The sequence below is a fragment of the Pristiophorus japonicus genome, chromosome 1 (genome assembly GCF_044704955.1).
Source record: "Pristiophorus japonicus isolate sPriJap1 chromosome 1, sPriJap1.hap1, whole genome shotgun sequence".
NCBI lineage: Eukaryota > Metazoa > Chordata > Chondrichthyes > Pristiophoridae > Pristiophorus > Pristiophorus japonicus.
The window spans coordinates 428380814-428403486 of NC_091977.1; the positions used below are offsets into that span (position 1 = coordinate 428380814).

The 22673-nt window shown below is 45.2% G+C and overlaps 1 protein-coding gene across 2 annotated transcripts in view; it reads left to right on the forward strand.

Moving 5' to 3' along the window:
* The window catches only part of prkdc (protein kinase, DNA-activated, catalytic subunit), a 364122-nt gene that overhangs the window by 258338 nt on the left and 83111 nt on the right, over window positions 1-22673 (forward strand). For both annotated transcript variants that reach the window (XM_070892539.1, XM_070892550.1), the window contains exons 61-66: window positions 5039-5170; window positions 5885-6064; window positions 14233-14441; window positions 17288-17426; window positions 18239-18427; window positions 20501-20725. In XM_070892539.1, the coding sequence (XP_070748640.1) occupies window positions 5039-5170; window positions 5885-6064; window positions 14233-14441; window positions 17288-17426; window positions 18239-18427; window positions 20501-20725 (1074 nt within the window). The remainder of the gene's footprint in view (window positions 1-5038; window positions 5171-5884; window positions 6065-14232; window positions 14442-17287; window positions 17427-18238; window positions 18428-20500; window positions 20726-22673) is intronic.

Genomic DNA, 22673 nt, shown 5'->3' on the forward strand with positions numbered 1-22673 from the left:
TCTCTCTGTTTTTACCACCAAAGTGGATAACCTCACATTTATCCACATTATACTTCATCTGCCATGCATTTGCCCACTCACCTAACCTATCCAAGTCACTCTGCAGCCTAATAGCATCCTCCTCGCAGCTCACACTGCCACCCAACTTAGTGTCATCCGCAAATTTGGAGATACTGCATTTAATCCCCTCGTCTAAATCATTAATGTACAATGTAAACAGCTGGGGCCCCAGCACAGAACCTTGCGGCACTCCACTAGTCACTGCCTGCCATTCTGAAAAGTACCCGTTTACTCCTACTCTTTGCTTCCTGTCTGACAACCAGTTCTCAATCCACGTCAGCACACTACCCCCAATCCCATGTGCTTTAACTTTGCACATTAATCTCTTGTGTGGGACCTTGTCGAAAGCCTTCTGAAAGTCCAAATATACCACATCAACTGGTTCTCCTTTGTCCACTTTACTGGAAACATCCTCAAAAAATTCCAGAAGATTTGTCAAGCATGATTTCCCTTTCACAAATCCATGCTGACTTGGACCTATCATGTCACCATTTTCCAGATGCACTGCTATGACATCCTTAATAATTGATTCCATCATTTTACCCACTACTGAGGTCAGGCTGACCGGTCTATAATTCCCTGTTTTCTCTCTCCCTCCTTTTTTAAAAAGTGGGGTTACATTGGCTACCCTCCACTCCATAGGAACTGATCCAGAGTCAATGGAATGTTGGAAAATGACTGTCAATGCATCCGCTATTTCCAAGGCCACCTCCTTAAGTACTCTAGGATGCAGTCCATCAGGCCCTGGGGATTTATCGGCCTTCAATCCCATCAATTTCCCCAACACAATTTCCCGACTAATAAAGATTTCCCTCAGTTCCCCCTCCTTACTAGACCCTCTGACCCCTTTTATATCCGGAAGGTTGTTTGTATCCTCCTTAGTGAATACCGAATCAAAGTACTTGTTCAATTGGTCTGCCATTTCTTTGTTTCCCGTTATGACTTCCCCTGATTCTGACTGCAGGGGACCTACGTTTGTCTTCACCAACCTTTTTCTCTTTACATACCTATAGAAACTTTTGCAATCCGCCTTAATGTTCCCTGCAAGCTTCTTCTCGTACTCCATTTTCCCTGCCCTAATCAAACCCTTTGTCCTCCTCTGCTGAGTTCTAAATTTCTCCCAGTCCCCAGGTTCGCTGCTATTTCTGGCCAATTTGTATGCCACTTACTTGGCTTTAATACTATCCCTGATTTCCCTAGATAGCCACGGTTGAGCCACCTTCCCTTTTTTATTTTTACGCCAGACAGGAATGTACAATTGTTGTAATTCATCCATGCGGTCTCTAAATGTCTGCCATTGCCCATCCACAGTCAACCCCCTAAGTATCATTCGCCAATCTATCCTAGCCAATTCACGCCTCATACCTTCAAAGTTACCCTTCTTTAAGTTCTGGACCATGGTCTCTGAAATTACTATTTCATTCTCCATCCTAATGCAGAATTCCACCATATTATGGTCACTCTTCCCCAAGGGGCCTCGCACAATGAGATTGCTAATTAATCCTCTCTCATTACACAACACCCAGTCTAAGATGGCCTCCCCCCTAGTTGGTTCCTCAACATATTGGTCTAGAAAACCATCCCTTATGCACTCCAGGAAATCCTCCTCCACCGTATTGCTTCCAGTTTGGCTAGCCCAATCTATGTGCATATTAAAGTCACCCATTATAACTGCTACACCTTTATTGCATGCACCCCTAATTTCCTGTTTGATGCCCTCCCCAACATCCCTATTACTGTTTGGAGGTCTGTACACAACTCCCACTAACGTTTTTTGCCCTTTGGTGTTCTGCAGCTCTACCCATATAGATTCCACATCATCCAAGCTAATGTCTTTCCTAACTATTGCATTAATCTCCTCTTTAACCAGCAATGCTACCCCACCTCCTTTTCCTTTTATTCTATCCTTCCTGAATGTTGAATACCCCTGAATGTTGAGTTCCCAGCCCTGATCATCCTGGAGCCACGTCTCCGTAATCCCAATCACATCATATTTGTTAACATCTATTTGCACAATTAATTCATCCACCTTATTGCGGATACTCCTTGCATTAAGACACAAAGCCTTCAGGCTTGTTTTATTAACACCCTTTGTCCTTTTAGAATTTTGCTGTACAGTGGCCCTTTTTGTTCTTTGCCTTGGGTTTCTCTGCCCTCCATTTTTCCTCATCTCCTTTCTGTCTTTTGCTTTTGTCTCCTTTTTGTTTCCCTCTGTCTCCCTGCATTGGTTCCCATCCCCCTGCCATATTAGTTTAAATCCTCCCCAACAGCACTAGCAAACACTCCCCCTAGGACATTGGTTCCGGTCCTGCCCAGGTGCAGACCGTCCGGTTTGTACTGGTCCCACCTCCCCCAGAACCGGTCCCAATGCCCCAGGAATTTGAATCCCTCCCTGTTGCACCACTGCTCAAGCCATGAAGCTATGTGGCTCTCATTATAGCGATGCTCGGCTTCTGTCTGAGGGTTCCGCAGAGGGGTCATGAGCCAAAGGCCGTAACCTTTGTCCCCCAGCATCCAGCTCTGGCCTTGTGGTTGATGCTCGAACGGGCATGAGCTACTTCTCTCACGCAAGATGAAAGCATCATGGATGCTCCCTGGATATTGGGCATTTACTGCCATGATGCTTTCATCTTGCGTGAGATCAAGATAAGGGTTCGCGGAGTCAGAGGAAATGTATTAGCATGGATCGAGAATTGGCTGGCTAACAGAAAGCAGAGAGTCGGGATAAATGGGTCCTTTTCGGGTTGGAAATCAATGGTTAGTGGTGTGCCACAGGGATCGGTGCTGGGACCACAACTGTTTACAATATATATAGATGACCTGGAAGAGGGGACAGAGTGTAGTGTAACAAAAATTGCAGATGACACAAAGATTAGTGGGAAAGTGGGTTGTGTAGAGGACACAGAGAGGCTGTAAAAAGATTTAGATAGGTTAAGCGAATGGGCTAAGGTTTGGCAGATGGAATACAATGTCGGAAAGTGTGAGGTCATCCACCTTGAGGGGAAAAGAACAGTAAAAGGGAATCTTATTTGAATAGGGAGAAATTACAACATGCTGCGGTGCAGAGGGACCTGGGGTCCTTGTGCATGAATCCCAAAAAGTTAGCTTGCAGGTGCAGCAGGTAATCAGGAAGGCGAATGGAATGTTGGCCTTCATTGCGACAGGGATGGAGTACAAAAGCAGGGAGGTCCTGCTGCAACTGTATAGGGTATCGGTGAGGCCGCACCTGGAGTACTGCGTGCAGTTTTGGTCACCTTACTTAAGGAAGGATATACTAGCTTTGGAGGGGGTACAGAGACGATTCACTAGGCTGATTCCGGAGATGAGGGGGTTACCTTATGATGATAGATTGAGTAGACTGGGTCTTTACTCGTTGTGATCTTATAGAAACATTTAAAATAATGAAAGGGATAGACAAGATAGAGGCAGAGAGGTTGTTTCCACTGGTCGGGGAGACTAGAACTAGGGGGCACAGCCTCAAAATACGGGGGAGCCAATTTAAAACCGAGTTGAGAAGGAATTTCTTCTCCCAGAGGGTTGTGAATCTGTGGAATTCTCTGCCCAAGGAAGCAGTTGAGGCTAGCTCATTGAATGTATTCAAGTCACGGATAGATAGATTTTTAACCAATAAGGGAATTAAGGGTCATGGGGAGCGGGCGGGTAAGTGGAGCCGAGTCCACGGCCAGATCAGCCATGATCTTGTTGAATGGCGGAGCAGGCTCGAGGAGCTAGATGGCCTACTCCTGTTCCTAATTCTTATGTTCTTATGATGTGCTGAGTATGGTTGCAGACAATCTGTACATTAATGGAGTGGAATCTCTTTCGGTATACCTCTGGATTGAGTAAAGGTGCTCGCAGGGCGATGTGTGTACAGTCAATGGTACCCTGAACCTTGGGGAAGCCAGTAATTCGTCCAAAACCTACAGCCCTCTCATTCTGTGCTTCCTTGGCCATTGGGAAGTTTATGAAGTCCATCCTGCGTGCGTACAGTGCAGTAGTCACCTGGCGAATGCAGCAATGTGTAGCGAGCTGCGAGATACAACATATGTCCCCTGCTGATGCCTGAAAGGAGCCGGAGGCATAGAAGGCAAGTGCCTTGTCACCTTCACCTCGACGGGCAATGCAGTCCTGTTGCCACAGGTAGGCTGTAGATCTGCCTGTATGAGCTGGCATATCTCTGTGACCACCTCTTTTCTGAAGCGCAGCCTTCTAATGTGCCTTAGAGAGCTGCAGGTTTGAGCGCTGTTCCCTGTAAAGTCGTGGGGGGTAAGGCCTCGTCCCCATATGTCTGCGACCTCTTCGATTACGCTCAAATTGCTCCTCAATAAGGCTTCTTCCAGCTTGATGCTGCATAGAAAAAGCAGCCAGGAATAATGGCCGACATAGTGTAGCCCTCATTTTTTAAAATGTCCTTAAATATTCTTTAAAACAAACTAATAACTCAAATAAAACGTCACTGTGTAAAATGCAGCCTTCTTCATCAAATCCTTCTACGCACTGAACTTCTGCTCTGTTTTCAAGATGGCGCCGGGTCCGACCTGGGTTCAACTGATTTTTTTTTCTGGTGGGTTTCTGGGCGGACGGTAAAATGGGCGATATCGCCGAATTTTACACCTTGGGCAATAGCGCAACGTTGCACGACGATTGACTACATCCAAACGGTGAAAACATCGGGTGGGTGCTAAGTTTAGCATCGCCGCAAAATCACCGCCAAAATTTACGCCCAGGCGCAAAATGTTGTGCGCCTCATTTAGCACCAAAAAGATTTGTTTTTCCACTTCACCCAGACGGAAAACCGGTCGCAAACCTGGCAAAAATCTGGCCCATTAACTCTCTTTTTCTCTCCACAAATACTGCTTGACCCGCTGAGATTTCCAGCATTTTCTGTTTTTATTTCAGATTCCAGCATCCGCAATATTTTGCTTTTGTGTGACAAACCATTAGGCTAGTTGTATTAAATATCACAATCTTTTTTCAGGAAATGAAAACTGAACAGAAGATGAAACGTGATGCACAGGTCACTCTTTACAGATGTTATCGTGTTGGAGATCTGCCTGATATTCAGATCAAATTCAGCAGTTTAATTGCCCCATTGCAGGCTCTAGCTCAGGTCTGTAACTAAAATCCGAAACAATTTTAGCCTTCTGATCTAAATAAATCTATATAAGCTGATAAATACTTGCTTATTTTCTTTAAGTAAATTATTTTCTCTACATCTTTACCATTAACCTGCAACATGTACGATAACTTTACATGTTTCTATTTTGATTTAAAGAGTACATTTTGATTTAATATTTACTCCCACTGCATACTCATCAAATAAAGTTCTGCACAGAAATGATAGATAAATTACTGGTTGTGAAAGCTTTTTGTCTTCAGGATAACTTGTGTTAAAAACATCGATTCAGCTCTTGTTAAAGCTGCTTCCATAACTGCAGTCTAGATGTTTTACAGGTATGAGTTGCAGTTATGGTAAAAATAGTGGGAATTAACCAGAAAAATGGTGAAGACTGCCAGGTATTGTTGCAGCAACTCTGGAGGCTAAAAAAAGAGAGAGGCTTTCAGTTCGAATTCATCTTAGACATTCAAGTTTATTTGCACTCATCGAACAAGATCAGTCAGACTCGACCTTCTGGGCAGTGCTGTACCCTGCTGTTAAGTTTCCTTCTCGAATGGAGGGGGCTCAATGTAAATGAGTCTTTGTGAGTGTTTCAAAGTCTCTGAGGAGTTCTATTTGTGGCAGCTCTTTGGTAAGTCTTGTAGGAAAGTGTATTCTCAGGGGGTAGCTACAGAAATTATAGCAAAATTTGTCATTGTTTTGCAGAAAGATCATTCACTTGCTAAACAACTTTTCAGTGCCCTATTTTCTGGAATTCTGGAAGAAGTGAAAAAATCTAAAACAGCTGCAGAAATGAGTGGCATTGGAAAAGAGCTAATGAAAAATTTTAGTTGTTTGCTGAGTAGCACAACATTGTGTTTCCCACCGTTTGTAACCTGCATTCAGGTAAGGAGAGCTGCTGCTTTATATAATTACAATTTACTGATTTTGAGATCTGTTTTGGGAGAAGGTAACCTACTGTCAATCAAACTAATTACTATGAACTTTTGTTGGTACTCCATTGTCAAAAGTTAGAATTACAGCAGTTAGAAAATTTATAAACCTTATTGCAGTAGTATAGAGTTAGAAGCTGTTTGTCAAAATTGGTTAGTTAGCTGGTTGAACTTTATGGCATGCCTTGTTTGTACAATTATTTCATTATGTTTATCATTTTCTGTGCTGAATATATAATTTCTTGCTTTTCTATAGTGCTGCTCATGTGAAGTCAGATGCTTCAAAATGCTTTACATTAAGGAAGAAAAAGCAGTGGACTGAGCAGGAGGGAAAATCTATGGGGCTTAGGATGGAGTGCCAAAGGCACATTCAAAGAGAAGGGTACAAAGATTTTTTTAAACAGAGCGTGGGGTAGCAAGGTGGAGAAAACTGGGTAAGGAATTCCAGATGTCAGGAGTGGGGTGGTTGAATGAGCAGCCACCAGTGGTGAAATGAGGACAGTGGCTCCGGAGTGGAGTTAGCAGAATGGAGGGTATGAGTGAAGATGTAAGGCTAAAAGAGATCACTTAAGGTAGAGTGGAGCAAGGCCAGGGAGGGATTGAAAGTGAGGATAAGAATCCTGAAGTCAATTGACTGGGGCACGGTGAGCCAGTGGAGTTTGGAGAAGACTTTACGTGTGTGAGGATCTAGGCTGCAGGATTTTGAATGAGTTGTAACATTGGAGGGTTGAGGTGAGGAAACTGATAAGAGTGCAATGGTGAAAGTGCACCACGCAGATGCGAGTGAGGCAGAGGCAGGAATTATTGTGCAAGAAAGCAGACCTGGTAATGGAATGCATGTGGGAAAGGAAACTCAGCTTGGGGTATCTTAGCAGTCGCTGAGGTTTCACACTTCCTGACTTAACCTGACATGGCAGCCGACAAGGTTATAGCAGGCAAAGCCAGAAGCACATGGGAGCCAAAGAGGAAGGCTTTGTTTTCATCAACTAATAAACTTTTGTTCATCCAGATCTTAATGTTGGACGGGTAGTTCAAGAGTGTTGCAACAACCCTTCCATCAATGGAAGAACGCAGTCCCATGCTTTTCTAGATGATACTGATGAGGTGCATCATGTAAATAATAAAGAGGAAGGGACCGAGGTTGGTAGCTTGATTCCCTCCTGTTTATTATTTACATACTGCTGTGTGGAAATGTATGAGCAGAACCAAGAAAGATCACTGTCATGAAGAGGAGTGATATTTGAAGGGAATATTTTCAAAGAAGGAAAGTAAGGACAGAAAGAGAATCGTGGGCACAGTCGCACAGGATATTGCTTGTAACTTTGACTAGTAGAGCCTCGGTGTTCTGTGCCGGGCAGAAGCCAGATTGGGAGGGTGTTGAAAAAGGATAGATGGGAATAGGCTTGTGAGGCAACACCTTTCAGGGCTTTGGGTATAAAGAAAAGGTTGGTTACAAGGCGATCATTAGAATTGTGGGGTATGGGGTAGGTTTCTGTAGAAGGGGGTGATAATGTCACCCTTGAGGTAATTAGGGGTTCATGATGTTATCCGGCATGGGGTTGAAGTGAAAGCAGTTGCTTTAGAGATGGGTTGGGATGTACTTAAACAAGTGGCCATGTTTCATGAATGAGATGAGTGTGTTGAGGGGTAAATGGGAAGAAACTGCAGAGAATAAAATGTGCACGTTCAGTTAAATGGAGTGTAGGAGGAAAGGCTTGAAATTGAGGGACAGTTGAAGGTGGCAGAGGCAACTATATGAGTGGCTTTGATTTTGGACATTAGAAGCTCCGTAAATCATAGAAAAAGTGGGTCATTTGGTTTATCGAATCATAATTTGCTGGAACATTTTGGCGTAACTACGGTTGAAGAATGGAGTTACACCGTTTTTCCAAGGAAATAATCACATGACTGATTTATGGCAGTTTTACTCGCAAATTTCCTTGTTCGTTTGCATTGCTTCCAAAATACATTCACCAAAACCGGCTGCCACTTATTTACATAGCTCTGCCCGCATACAAAAGACCAGCTCACCCGAGTTTCCTAAATTTATGCCATTAATGTGCCAGCGTAGATTTACCCACAAAATGTTAGGCCCAGCAGGACCCAAAGTCACCAGATACCGGATAACTGAAGGAGTAACTGCAATTTTCTGGCTAAAACATTCTTTTTTGAGGAAGAAGATACTTTTATAACTATTGACACTTCCTTGTTCAAAATACATTTGTTATTTCCATTTATATAAATTATTTTAATTGTTAAATAGAAACTGCAGTCTCTGGCCTTGAGATTTAAACACTTTTTAAAGTTTCTTTCCAATGCACCATTAATTTATTTAAATGAATGTGCAACCTGAATACATAAATTGCAAGATTCAGAGTATTCTTTATAGTGCACCTGTGTAATTTCTGATAAGTTTCATTTTACGACTTATATTTTGTTAATAACTAAAGCACGAATGCAGGGTTCTTCGAATTGCTGTGATGGTGAACATTAAGTGGTCCAATCCAATCTGACAATGGTCTGGTCAGCTGCTCTGGTCAGTCAGCAGCGTTTGAAAGGATACACCATGTGGATTTGATGTTGCAGAGGTAGTTTTTGTACCAAAGGGAGTAATGGGGCTACAATGAGATTGTGGAGGTAAATGGGATAAGAAAATTAGTGGAAATAGGGAGGATGAGTTCAAGTGAAAATTAATGTAATTGAACGAGGAATCACTTCGTGTCGAGGTGACTGTCATATATGCATACTCTGTGTATATACTATGCTGGTACCACTAGAGGGTGCAACTGTGAGAGGCCCAGGCAGGAGCTGTATAAAAGCTGGTCACTTCCCAGTGAAGGCACTCTGCAGTTACAATAAAGAGACTAAGGTCACAGCAGTTCAAGCACAGCACTAGGCTTCGTGGAGTTATTCTACAGATAAGTAGAGACATATTAACTGGCGATGAGAACAGATCACGGACTTACATGCAGAGATGGCTGCCGTTGGTAGTTTAGAAAAGTTTACAGAGGGTGAAACCTTTACTCGGGTTTCACTGGCCAGGTATCGCTTCTACACACACCGCCGCACCGAGGGCCAGGATTTAGCGGAATTTGTCGCAGACCCACGAAGGCTAGCGGAACCGTGCGAATTTGGCAAATTCCTCAGCAATGTGTCGCGACGGGACGGGACGTGAAGCGGACCATCACCTTAAGCCAGGTGTTCACGACCTCAACGTTGACATTCTCCCAGAATCAAAACTCACTGGCAAGTACTGTGCAGAAAATAACTTGGATCAAAGAATTAGTCCGACTCGGAGTCCGCCAAGGGGTGTAAATGTGAATCGTTTAACATGCTGGCGTTGCGGGGGTCACCATCGGGCCCGTCTGTGTCGATTCAGACACTATGTGCGAATGTGCAGAAGAACTGCAGAGGAGTCAGAAGGAGGTTTCCGATCCAGCAAGGATCATAAAATACAAGCTAGAGAGGCGACTCAGCCCGAGGAAGCAGTGCACGGGGTACACACCTTCACTAACAAAAGTCCCCCTATGATGATGACAGTCAAGATAAATGGCATTCCTGTTTCCATGGAGTTGGACACGGGGGCGAGTCAGTCACTTGTGAGCCAGAAGGCATTTGAGAGGCTGTGGGGCAACAAAGAACAAAGACCCAAGCTGAGCCCGATTCAGACAAAGCTGCGCACTAACACCAAGGAACTGATCCCAGTTATCGGCAGTGCGAACGTGAAAGTATCCTATGATGGAGAGATACACGAATTGCCACTGTGGGTTGTACTAGGCGATGGGCCAACGTTGTTTGGCAGAAGCTGGACGGGAAAGATTCGGTGGAACTGGGAAGACATCAGAGCACTATCTTCAGTCGACGATGCTTCCTGTGCTCGTGCTGAGCAAGTTCCCATCCTTATTTGAACCAGGCATCAGCAACTTCACAGGCGCCAAAGTGCAGATCCACTTGGTCCCCGAGGCACGGCCTGTTCATCACAAGGCTCGAGCGGTCCCTTACATGATGAGGGAGAAAGTGGAGATTGAATTGGACAGACTTCAACGCGAGGGAATCATATCACCAGTTGGGTCAGCCCGATTGTTCCTGTACTAAAGAGTGATGGCACGGTCAGACTCTGTGGCGACTACAAGGTAACGATCAACCGAGTTTCATTACAGGACCAGTGCCCGCTACCCAAAGCCGATGATCTCTTTGCGAAATTAGCAGGGGGAAAGGCGTTCACCAAGCTGGATCTAACCTCAGCTTACACACACAAGGGACTGTTTATGTATCACAGGTGCCCGTTCGGGATCCGCTCGGCTGCAGCCATCTTCCAAAGGAACATGGAGAGTCTGTTGAAATCGGTTCCACGCACCGTTGTATTTCAGGGTGACATCCTAATCACTGGTCACGACACCACCGAACACCTGCATAACCTGCAAGAGGTTTTAAGTCGACAACAGAGTCGGACTCCGGCTGAAACGATCCAAGTGTGTCTTCCTGGGGCCAGAGGTAGAATTCCTGGGGAGGAAGATGGCGACAGACGGCATAAGGCCCACGGACTCGAAGACAGAGGCCATCAAGAATGCACGCAAGCCATAAAATGTAACAGAGCTGCACTCGTTCCTGGGACTCCTCAACTATTTCGGTAACTTACTTCCAGGATTGAGCACCTTGCTCGAACCGTTGCACAAGTTGCTACGCAAGGGAGACGACTGGGTTTGGGGTCAAAATCAAGAGGCCGCCTTCAAAAAGGCCAGAAACTTGCTGTGTTCGAACAAGTTGCTTGTATTGCGTGACCCAGGTAAACGTCTAGTTTTAGCATGTGACGTGTTTACAGCAAGCAAATGTAGCGGGCAAACTCCAACCGGTTGCATATGCGTCTAGAAGTCTATCCAAGGCCGAAAGAGCCTACAGTATGGACGAGGAGGCGGCTTTGGCCTGTGTCTATGGGGTAAAAAAAAAATGCACCAATATTTGTTCGGACTCGGGTTTGAGTTAGAAACCGACCACAAGCCCCTAATCTCACTGTTTTCGGAAAGCAAAGGCATAAACACCAATGCTTCGTCGCGAATCCAAAGATGGGCACTAACACTGTCGGCCAACGATTATACCACAGGCCAGGCACTGAGAACTGCGCTGATGCCCTCAGCCGGCTACCGTTGCCTGTGCCTGGTCATGGACGTCTTCGAAAGTGAAGAGTCACCCGTAACGGCCCACCAGATCAGGAACTGGACCAACCAGGACCCTGTGTTATCTCTTGTAAAAAGTTGCATCCTCAATGGGAGCTGGTAAGCGGTCCCAAGAGAAATGCAAGACGAGATAAAGCCGTTTCACCGTGCCCACCCAGGCATAATCATGATGAAGGCTGTCGCCAGGTCCCACGTCTGGTGGCCCGGCATTGACTCGGACTTGGAGTCGTGTGTGCGCCAGCGTAATACTTACTCACAATTGAGCAATGCCCCCAGGGAGGCTCCACTTAGTCTGTGGTCCTGGCCCTCAAAACCATGGTCCAGGATCCACGTAGATTATGCGAGCCCCTTTCTAGGAAAAATGTTCTTCGTTGCAGTGGACGCCTACTCTAAGTGGATCGAATGTGTAATAATAGCATCCAGCACGTCCACTGCCACCATTGAAAGCCTCAGGGCCATGTTCGCCACCCATGGCTTGCCCGACATTCTGGTCAGCGACAATGGTCCGTGTTTCACCAGCTCGGAATTCAATTAATTCATGACCCGCAATGGCATCAAGCATGTCAGGTCTGCCCCATTCAATCCCGCATCCAACGGCCAAGCGGAGCAGGCAGCCCAAACCATGAAGCAGAGCTTGAAATGCGTCACGGAAGGCTCCTTACAAACCCGTCTATCCCGGATGCTGATCAATTACAGGACACGACCCCACTCGCTTACCGGGGTTGCCCCTGAGGAGTTACTAATGAAACATGCACTCAAAACCAGGCTCTCCTTAGTCCACACTGACCTCAACGATCAGGTGGAAACCAGGCATTATCGGCAAAACATGTACCATGATCGCGCAGCTGTATCATGTAACATCACTGTAAGTGACCCAGTGTTTGTGCTGAATCACGGTCATGGCCCAAATGGGTCGCTGGCACTGTTTTAGCCAAGGAGGGGAATAGAGTGTTTTTTGTCAAACTGCTTAACGGACAAACGTGCAGAAAGAATTTGGACCAGACCAAATTGCGATTTACAGGTAACCAGGAACTACTGGGAGAGGACCTACTTTCAGCGATCCACCTACACACACACACCCAATCAGCAACAGACCTAGGTGCCAACCAGAAGGATGATCCCACCACCTCCAACAGTCCAGTCAGACCAACAGCGCTGCAAGACAGCAGTGGCCCAACCAACTCACCCATGCCAGAAGTGACACTCAGACGATCAACCAGGGAGCGCAGAGTTCCGGATCGCCTCAACCTGTAACTAACTCGCATCAAAGACTTTGGCGGGGGGGGGGGGGGGCAGGGAATGTTGTCATATATGTATACTCTGTGTATATACTATGCTGGTATCACTAGAGGGTGCAACTGTGGGAGGCCCAGGCAGGAGCTGTATAAAAGGATGGTCACCACATGGTGAAGGCACTTTGCAGTTACAATAAAGAGACCAAGGTCACAGCAGTTCAAGCACAGCACTAGGCCTCGTGGAGTTATTCTACAGATAAGTAGAGACATATTAGTGACTGGTACAGGAGAGGAGATTTTGGTGAAGATAACTTCTGGAGGCTTAGGCGGACAGTAGATAAAGGAGGACCTTAAAGGAGAGATGGGTGAGGTGATTGAACATATTCAGCTGTCTAAGACCTCTTTGGAACTTCCTCCATAAATTTACACCCTTTAAAACTTTCAGAACCAAGCTTTCAATCACTCCTAATCTCTTCCTTCCAACTCGAGCCCTTTTTCCTTGCACCTTCCTTTGTGAAGCATTTTGGGACATTGTTTTGCATTGAAGGTGATATATAAATGCAAGTTGTTGTTGTTAGACATGGATGGTGATTAATAATTGGCAAAAGGAAACGTCATGGGGGTTGCTGTAATGTTTGGCAATGTTACAATATGAAACCTACTGTACAAGTATATAGGCCTAGAAATTGGTCTCCTTAGCGCCTCCCGTTATCACCTCTGGGTGGCAATAATGGGGCACTAAGCACTTATCCACCTGGCATGGCACGAAAATTGACTCCCACTATATTTGGCAGCAGGTTTGCGGCGGAGGTACGGCGTTGCGACCCGATCTCCTTTGCCCGGAGATCATGATGTCATCGCCATGCGCATCGCTCTGGTAGCAACCTGCACCTGAACTTCGATTCCGTCCCCTGCAGCATCGCCGGGCAAAAACACCGGCAGCTGCAGGAGGCGTTCATCAGGAGGTTGGGCACTTCGGGGCGATGCTTAAAGTCAAGGTGGCCAAGGTAAGTATAAAAAAAAAAAATAATTCTCAAATGCTCTCTTTGAATTTTGTTCGCTGCTTTTCCCCTGAGGTCGATCAGCCCGGCACTCTGCCGCCGTGCATTGTGCCGATCGGGCCGGATCGCGGCTGCCGTCGGGGAGCAGGTAAGTTATTTTGCAGAACCTGCAGCGATGGCCCTTCCAATGCGGCAGCGCTGCATGGCCCATTGTGCAGCGCTGCACACCTACCGACCCGTCTGCTGCCTCTTGCGCTCCATGATGGAAGTGGAGTGCGTGATTTAGCGCTCCACTTCCTCCCTGGAGCGCAAACGCCAATATTTTTTTTTAAGTTTAAAAAAAAACAGCGCCTGCCGCTAATTTTTTCAACTTTTGAAAGTTAGTGCCCCAAATGTGGCGCTTCTTAATTTCTCCCCCATAGAATTAAGTACTTGTTTTAAAGGTTATGTAAAAGTAAATAAAATGAAAGTATAGATTTTTTTTCTGTTTTAATTGGTTGATTAAATTTAATCTTAATTGTCATTCTGGATCTATCTAATAGTTACTTATCCTTGGATAAGTTGTGCTTTTGCTTGATTTATGTATTATAGAAATTAAGTGATCAGTTTTATTATATTTCCTGGTTGGATTTGGGAATAAGGATTGAATAACATAGGTTTTGATGTATTGCACTGTAACCAGTACTGTTCTGTTCTATTTTGTTTATCAAGGATATGAGTCGTCAGCACACAGATCTGCTGAATCTCGATCCTGCTATTGTAAGTTCAACCTCCTTAGCCAGTTTACAACAGCCAATGGGAATTCTGCTTCTGGAGCTGAGCTTGATCCACCACACCCCTCCAGAAGAACCTCCAGCGAAGCGAGCACGAGGCAGAAACCAGCTGCCTCCCTACACCACCCGATGGGTAGAGTTGGCTAAGTAAGTCTCTGCATGGTTATTAAAATAGTTCAACTACCCGTTGTAAAAATGTACTTTTCCTTGCTATTTTCCTTTTCTTTCTTCCTTCATCCAAAGACTATGGGCCCAAATTTCCCCAGCCGCCAAGAGCAGCGTAGTTTTAGGGATGGCCCACCGACTTTGTGAGCCAAAAAAAACGGCAAAAATTTACCTTTCAATTTGGCCGCTCCCTCGTCATCCGGATCCATCGGCGTGGCGCTGCAGAGCCGGGGGGGGGGGGGGGGGCGGGGGGCAGAACTTCGGCCGCGCTTGCTCAGCGTGGCTGGCGGGAGGCGGGGCTTGGGCCCATCGTTTTGTAGAGTGCCGACAGGGACACGCATGACCGTTTGAGCGTATGCGCAATGGGTGGTTCAGTTTGCGCGCATGCGCAGTGCAACAGGAAGCTTGGCAATCGGCCAATTAAAGGGAGAGCATCCTCGGTATCATTGGTAATGGAGCATATCTAAAGGTGAGGTTTGAGTATTGATTTTTGTGTGGCTGAGGGAGTGGAAAGGAGTGCTGGATCGGTGGAATAAAGGTGTGAAGTGTGATTTTTGAACATTACCTGCGTGTGAGTCCAATAGACGAAGGGTGCAAGAGCGTGCAAGACGAACCAAGAATTTCCTCCATGAGAAAGTGGAGAAACTAGTGACTGTAATTGAGGAGAAATGGCTGGAGCTGGATAACAGCAAGAGTGGTCCGTCAAAAGTCTCACCCAAGGAAATGAGAAGACAATGGAACCTCGTTGCAGAAGAATTCTCCGCTGGGGTCAACACCGCAGGATCTGGAAGCCAGTGCAAGAAGAAATGGCAGGACGTTGGTCAAGTAGTGAGTGTAAGTGATATCTTCATCTTTAAATTGAATTGCAGTGGAAAATGTGACCATCTGTATGTGTCCCACCCATCAGAAGCGCATCATGTCTGAAAATTAATATTTTCATCTTTGCAGAAGGAATTGGCCCACAACAAGAGGGAGAGAACTAGAACAGGAGGAGGTCTGCCAAATCTGCACCAACTGACACCCGTGGAACAGAGGGTTGCTGCCTTGCTGACTCGCACCGGCAGAAAAAGAATCAGCTCTGCACAAGCTGGATCCACATGTGAGAGTGAGTCATTAAAATGCATAGTCGCCCTTCAAATCAACCTGCTGACTGGCCTGCTACGCATGAGACTAATCATTCTACCCATCCTGCCCCCTCCTATGCTGCTAACCATTTGACTACTGTTGTATTTTGCAGAAGAACACGACACTCCTCAAGATCCTGTAGATCCACCAGAGGATCCAGATGCGTGAGCTCCAGACCAAGGCGGGTGGGGGGAGGAGGCGTCCATGGAAATGTGTGCACGGAAGAATTCTGACCGCGATATGGATCAGGACATAGCACAGGGCATCATACTGCCAGAAACCTCCATGAGCTCCTCGGCAACATTCCATTGGTTCACACCTTCCGAGGTCACGAGCCCCACTGGCGGTTGGGAAGTGCATTTTGGGATACCCAGTCCCCCACCGTCCCAGCCTGCACCTCGCACTGGAGGGGTGCCACTAGGCAGACTCATGGCGAGGGAAAGGAGAAGCCGACCAGTCTCTCTTGAGATGCAGCCCTCAGCAGAGGTTAATCAGGTTGTTTCATTGGGTGAAGAGACAAATGCCCTCACAAGATCACTTGTGGCAGCGGTCAGTGGGATGCGCGATGAGGTCGCGACACTGTCGAGTGAAATCCGATGGGAAGTGAGGGCGGGCATTTCAGAGGGTGTGCAGACGATGGCAGATGACATGAGGGAGCTAGCTTCTGCAATAAGGGCACAAAGGCCGGAGACTCAAATGTTACTCCCACTTCAATCCACGCACCAGACACCGGTCAGACCCAAGCCGGGCCCCCAACCCCCACCTTCACCGACCCCATGAGGAAGTGCACTTCCCCCAAGATGTGGGTGATGGATAGGTGCAGCCTTTCTTTGTTGTTGTTGTTGTCGTTGAAGTGCACTGTAAAATTTCCAATAAAAGATATTTTGCATCAAAACTGAATCATCCTCCATTAGGACCACGCAACATTTGGGGCCAACTGTAAAAAGTAAAAATCCCTCACCCCTACAGTCATGTGTGCCTACCGCCCCTAGCCATGGCGGGAGGGCTAGCCGATGCGTTCTGCAGTCGGCAAGGTAGGACTGCTCTATTTTCTGCAGCTGATTTATCTTTCATTTATTTGTGGTGATGTTGTGCTGAAGATGGTGTAATGTTGTGCTGATGTTGTGAAGGTCTTTACTGCTTTAGAATCCTCTAACTCAACTCACCGCCCCCCCCCCCCCCCCCCCACCTTATTTCTGGCTACCTGCGCTGATTTCTTAAATGTAGGTAAGGTTTTTCTGTGTCTACAAAAGTGGCCACATACACTGGCCTAAGTTAGTTTGGAGTAATTTTCAGCTGGCCAAATTTGCTTCTATAGCCAGAAGAGGCATAAGTGGCTTGCCACACCCCCTTTTGGAGAGAACAAACTAATCTAGAAAAAAACCTAACTAACTGACTTACACTGGAGCAAGTTAAATATGAAAATTTGTGATCTTTAAGTTACTCCAAAAAAAGCTACTTACTCCAAAAAAAAACGGGGCAACTCTTGGGGAAATATGGGCCCATTGATTTTGCCACAGTTCCTTTTGAATATCTGGCTAAAGTACTCTTGTGTGAACATAGACTTAGTTTAGATTTGAAGTGTCTGGGCTATTCACCTCATTGTAATGCAGCTACCCACTGAGCAACAAGGTACTGTAGCAATGTATTTTGACCTTGGTGAACATTGGTTCTGAAAGCTTGAACTGTTGATCTTTTTGCAGGTTATACCGATCGCTTGGGGATTATGATGTCCTGCGTGGAATCTTCAGTGAAAAAATTGGTACAAAGTCAATCACTCAAAAAGCACTATTGGCGGAAGCAAAAAATGATTACGCAGTGGCTGTACAGTTATATGATCAGGTAAAAGTTTTTGTGAGAGTGCTGACAATCTGACCAGTGTGATAACAGTGCTGCCCTGCAAAGATAAAGATAGAGGAGTCTTCTGTTGTCAGATGTCACTATTCAAAAAGTTGTGATTTTAGCATAATGAATTGAATATGTTTTGTGTACCACGGGGGCCAGTTGCGTCTTTTATTTACACCACAGCAGCGGAACAGTGGATTGTAAACATAGCTCCTTTTTTGTTTGCTAGTTGTCGTCATCAGTGGCAAGGCCGCATTTATTGCTCATCCCCAGTTGCGCTTTTGTTAACTTTGTGGTGATGGTGCTCCCACAATAGCATTAGGTAGTAAGCTCCGACATATTGACCGAGCAATGATGAAGGAGATATGCCTAAGTAAGAGTGTTGGTGTTTGACTTGGATGGAAACTTGTAGGTGATACTATTCTCAGAACGTTACTGCTTATCCATCTCATTGGGCCAATTTTTTGCCTGTTCAATAATATTTTGGTTCATGTAAAAAGGAAAACTTGAGGAAAAATTCATGAATTGCTTTTATCATCATTATTCACCCAATGAATCCAGTAAAAATCAAAATAATACTGGTGTAGGCATTGCTTATATAATAACTGTATGGATATTCTTATTTCCCCTGGCAGAGTCTTTATTGTGAAAGTATCTTGTCATTTTGGCTTTTTTGTTGTAGGACGGCAGTTCCGTTTCTTGGTTTGTTTATGCAGGACAGCAGTAAATAGTAATGGGAGCATTCCACAAATCATACTGTGATACCTTTAACCTGCAATTATAGATTTAGTATGGATTTGATTTGGCAGGCCCTGAATTGCGAAGAATGGGTAGATGGAAACCCTATAGATGCAGAGAAAGACTTTTGGGATATTGCAGCTCTGGAGTGCTACAGTCACCTAACCGAATGGAAGTCACTAGAATACTGTTCCACCGTTAACATCAGTGACAAAATGCCTATAAATTTAGAGGAGATATGGACTGATTCTTTCTATCAGGTGAGCAAAGGTGCTTCAAGTTTTGGACATGTTTATTATTTCAGCATCATTGACTTCAGATGGGCTTATTATATGTCCTTCCTCTTAGGCAGTCCCCCGGAATCAAGGATGACTTGCTTCCACACTAAAATGAGTTAACATTGACATTGGTTCATTGTGACATTGGTGTATTGTTACAATGAACCAATGCTAACAGTCTCTGTCACAGGTGGGGGCAGATGGTGGTTGGGGGCACAGGGTGGTTGGTGGGTGTGGTGCTTGATTTGTCGTACGCTCCTTCCGCTGTTTGTACTTGGCTTCCGCGTGTTCCCGGCGAAGAGACTCGAAGTGTTCGGCACCTTCTCTTCCAATTTGAGCGGTCTTGGGCCAGAGATTCCCAAGAGTCGGTGGGGATGTTACATTTTTTCAAGGAGGCTTTGAGGATTACCTTGAAGCGATTGCTCTGCCCTCCTGGGACTCGCCTGCTGTGACGTAACTCGGAGTAGAGCGCTTGTTTCGGGAGTCTCGTAATATGTAAGAGATAAGTAGAGTACTTGTTTTGGAGTCTAGTATCGCGCGTGCAATTAAGTGCCTAATGAAATCCAGTGAAAGTCTCTAAGTAGACGAAGCCTTGCCTCCAGAAGCTTTCTTTAAACGTAATTTACAAAAGCGATGGTTAACATTAGCGCCCTTCTGTTTTGTTTGTTGTGTTCGTTTCAGTTGTTCAAGATGTTACTGAGCACACACGAAAATTGGAAAGCAATGTAGTTAATAATATAGCAATGGAGTGAACCAATCCTTGGCCACAATATTCCTGTTTGACTACTTCCAAAAATCTACCTTCATGTGATAAGTGTTTTACTCATGTCAAGATATTGGAGCAGTAGATGCATGATAATTCATGCACATTTTATTGTATAGTCGTTTGCATTTACAACATGTATGTTATTCCTTCTATTGTTTTTGAAGTGTTTACTCTATTGTCACAATGAACCAATGTTAACTGTATAGTTGATTGAGATGAGCAAACTGGATAAATCGAACATTTGCAATCTCCATTAGCCCAACTTCCTGAATTTTTAAAATATCAGAACATCACCCACACTCAAGCTTGCCCTCGTACTGAAGCTGAACCTGTTCAACAGATTTTTGCTGATCTCCTGTGTACCTGTTCCTTTCTGCAAATCAAACAGGTATTCAATTAGCCCCCTACTAATTACCATGAATAGCAAGTTGAACATAACATGCAGAAATTAGTAAAACTAAGCTCTAATTAATTGACACCTCCAGCATTCAAGAGAATACTCAGAAGGAAGTAGACAGTTTAATTAGCTCCAGAATAGTTGCACGTTTAATTTTAAAGCTTGGTGCCAGGCTGTTTGTCTTTTTACCATTGCAGTGCACTTTGGGGGCCGGGGAGAGTGTGCTCCAGAGTTCTGTCTAAATTACCCAGTGACATTTGCTAACATTACGCAGCAAGATTTAGTTTATATTTTGTACCACTAGATGGCGCTGACATATTTTGAGAGTTCTATACCAACAATATTAATATTATTTCATGACACTAAATCAATACTGTGTATTATGGGGGTGGATGATGAAAACATTTGCATTTGCCACATTTTCTCCATCTTTCTGTTGATTGCTACAGTGAATGCGAGTGTGTGCCTAGACATTTGTAGTCACGGCTTCCAGTGTGCCTCTCTCTGACTGCAATATGCAATGACTAACGAAAGTTCAATTTATATCAAAGGTGTGAATGTTTTTACACAAAATCTAAAGGAGAATATTTACCCAAATACATCCATAACGATAGTTTTTTTTTAAAGCTTGAATATTTGTTGATTAGGCTGCTAGATTGTACAGCACTGTGGCTCAGAGAGGATGGACCATCTTCTCCATTGTAATCATGAACCACTTTCTCTCTCCACCTCAGATGGGTTCTCCACCAAGAGAAAAACACATGGAGATAAATAGAAACATTTTTAATTCAATTTAAAAATCGATTATCAAGGAAGCTGTAAATAATGTGTTTGTGTAGATGTTTAAAGGATCCTAAGAATAACTTTTATTCTTCCATGTTGTATTTTTTAGGAGACTTATTTGCCATACATGATGCGCAGTAAAGTGAAATTATTACAGTTGGGTGAAGCTGACCAGTCTTTGCTGACATTTATTGACAATGCAATGAAGGTGGACCAGTGGAAAACTGTTATTGAAACCCGCTACAGCCAGGAACTTAGCCTCCTGTACATCCTGCAGGATGACTTTGACCGTGCCAAATACTACGTCAATAATAGTATCCAAATTTTTATGCAGGTTAGTACTTGGCATATAGTCAAGTGTTGATGGTCTATCCAGTAAAATGATTTTTGTATACGAATTTGGCTTTTCGAGTTGTTGCAGACATTATCCGCTACGTGTAGTTCGGGTTTAAATAATTAATAGTAGCCATCTAATGATCTGGTTAGCCATTGGATTTCTAGGGCACAAAAAAAAACATTTTCAAGTAAAATGAAATGGGAAACATGCATAGTTGTAACGTAAAAATACATTCAGCTTAACTTTCCTGATCCCACAATGGATTTCATCTGTTAGTGTTGTCATTTAAACTTGCACCTATTTGTGTGGCTGGGCTCATCTGAGGGAGACATTTGATTACAGGGACAGAGGTAAAGTTGAAGGGTGAGTAACATGAGGTTGCTCTTGACTATGTTCTTGTGGCCAGTTACAGAATGCCACGAACATGAGACATGCAAGCAGGCTGGCATACAGGGGAGAACATTTCGGGTTTATCTTCAACAGATAGTTCTGAATATCCCATAAGAATTGTAAGAGAACTATAGACAGCATGAAATTGTGAAATCCGGAATATTTATTTTAGTGATCCCGAGAAAAAACATTTATTTTTGTGCTCCATAAGATGAGGTGGGTTAGTGCTGACAAATGGAACACTTACCATTTCACGTATCCAGCATCTGTATTATATTCACTTCAGATGCTGAGTATTACTTGCCCTAGTTTGCTCCAACAATGTGCCCAACCTCAGACAGCATCCTGACTGCACCAGTGTGACATATTTCTGTGGCGAGAAAAAAAGCAGTTTGTACAGTTCAGTAACGTTAGAGTAATTTTAGACACATTGGGGGAGAAATTGGCCTCTTTTGCTCCTCCCATTAGTGCCTCCGGGAGACGATAACGGGCTGCTAATGGCTTACCGACCAGCCGCGGCGAAATTACCGACACCCTCGAACTTGCATGGCGGGTTAGCAGTGACGCTAAAACTTACCGTCTCGATCTCCTGCACTACAGAGATCGTGACGTCATGCGGTGCGCAGCACCCCGTTAGCGCCCTGGTTGTAAAATTCACTTCCGCCCCCTGCAGCATCGCCGGGTATTAACAATGGTAGCTGCAGGAGGCGTTGTGACCTCAGCCTGCCGCTTGGGAAGTGATAATTAAAGGTAGGTAGGCCAAAATGTTATTATCACCCCAGTGTGCTGTTTTGGGAATTTTTTCCATCCCGCGATTGATCAGCCCTGCACACTGTGTTCGGAGCTGCTCTGCACGTATCGCAGGTACTGTCACCAACCATTCCCAGCCTCAGCCTCCAATGACCTCAACATTGGCCTTTCCCCTTTGAGGGAGGGAAGGAACCTATTAATCCGGCAGCACTGCACGGGATATTGTGCAGCGCTCTGCAGCTCATTATCATAGGCAGTCCCTCGCATTCAAGGAACACTTGCTTCCACTCCAAAAGTGAGTTCTCAGGTGACTGTACTGTCCAATATGGGAATTACAGTCTCTGTCACAGATGGGACAGACAGTTGTTGAAGGAAAGGGTGGGTGGGACAGTTTTTCCGCTGCTTGCGCTTGCTTTCTGCATGCTCTCGGCGACGAGACTGTAGGTGCTCAGCGCCCTCCCGGATGCTCTTCTTCCACTGAAGATGGTCTTTGGCCAGGGATTCCCAGGTATCGATGGGGATGTTGCACTTTATCAAGGAGGCTTTGAGGGTGTCCTTGAAACGTTTCCTCTGCCCACCCGGAGAATGCTTGCCGTGTAGGAATTCTGAGTAGAGCACTTGCTTTGAGAGTCTTGTGTCGGGCATGCGGACAATGTGGCCCGCCCAACGGAGCTGGTCGAGTGTGGTCAGCGCTTCGATGCTGGGGATATTGGCCTGATCGAGAATACGGATGTTGGTGCGTCTATCCTCCCAGGGGATTTGCTGGATCTTGCGGAGACATCGTTGGTGGTATTTCTCCGGCGAT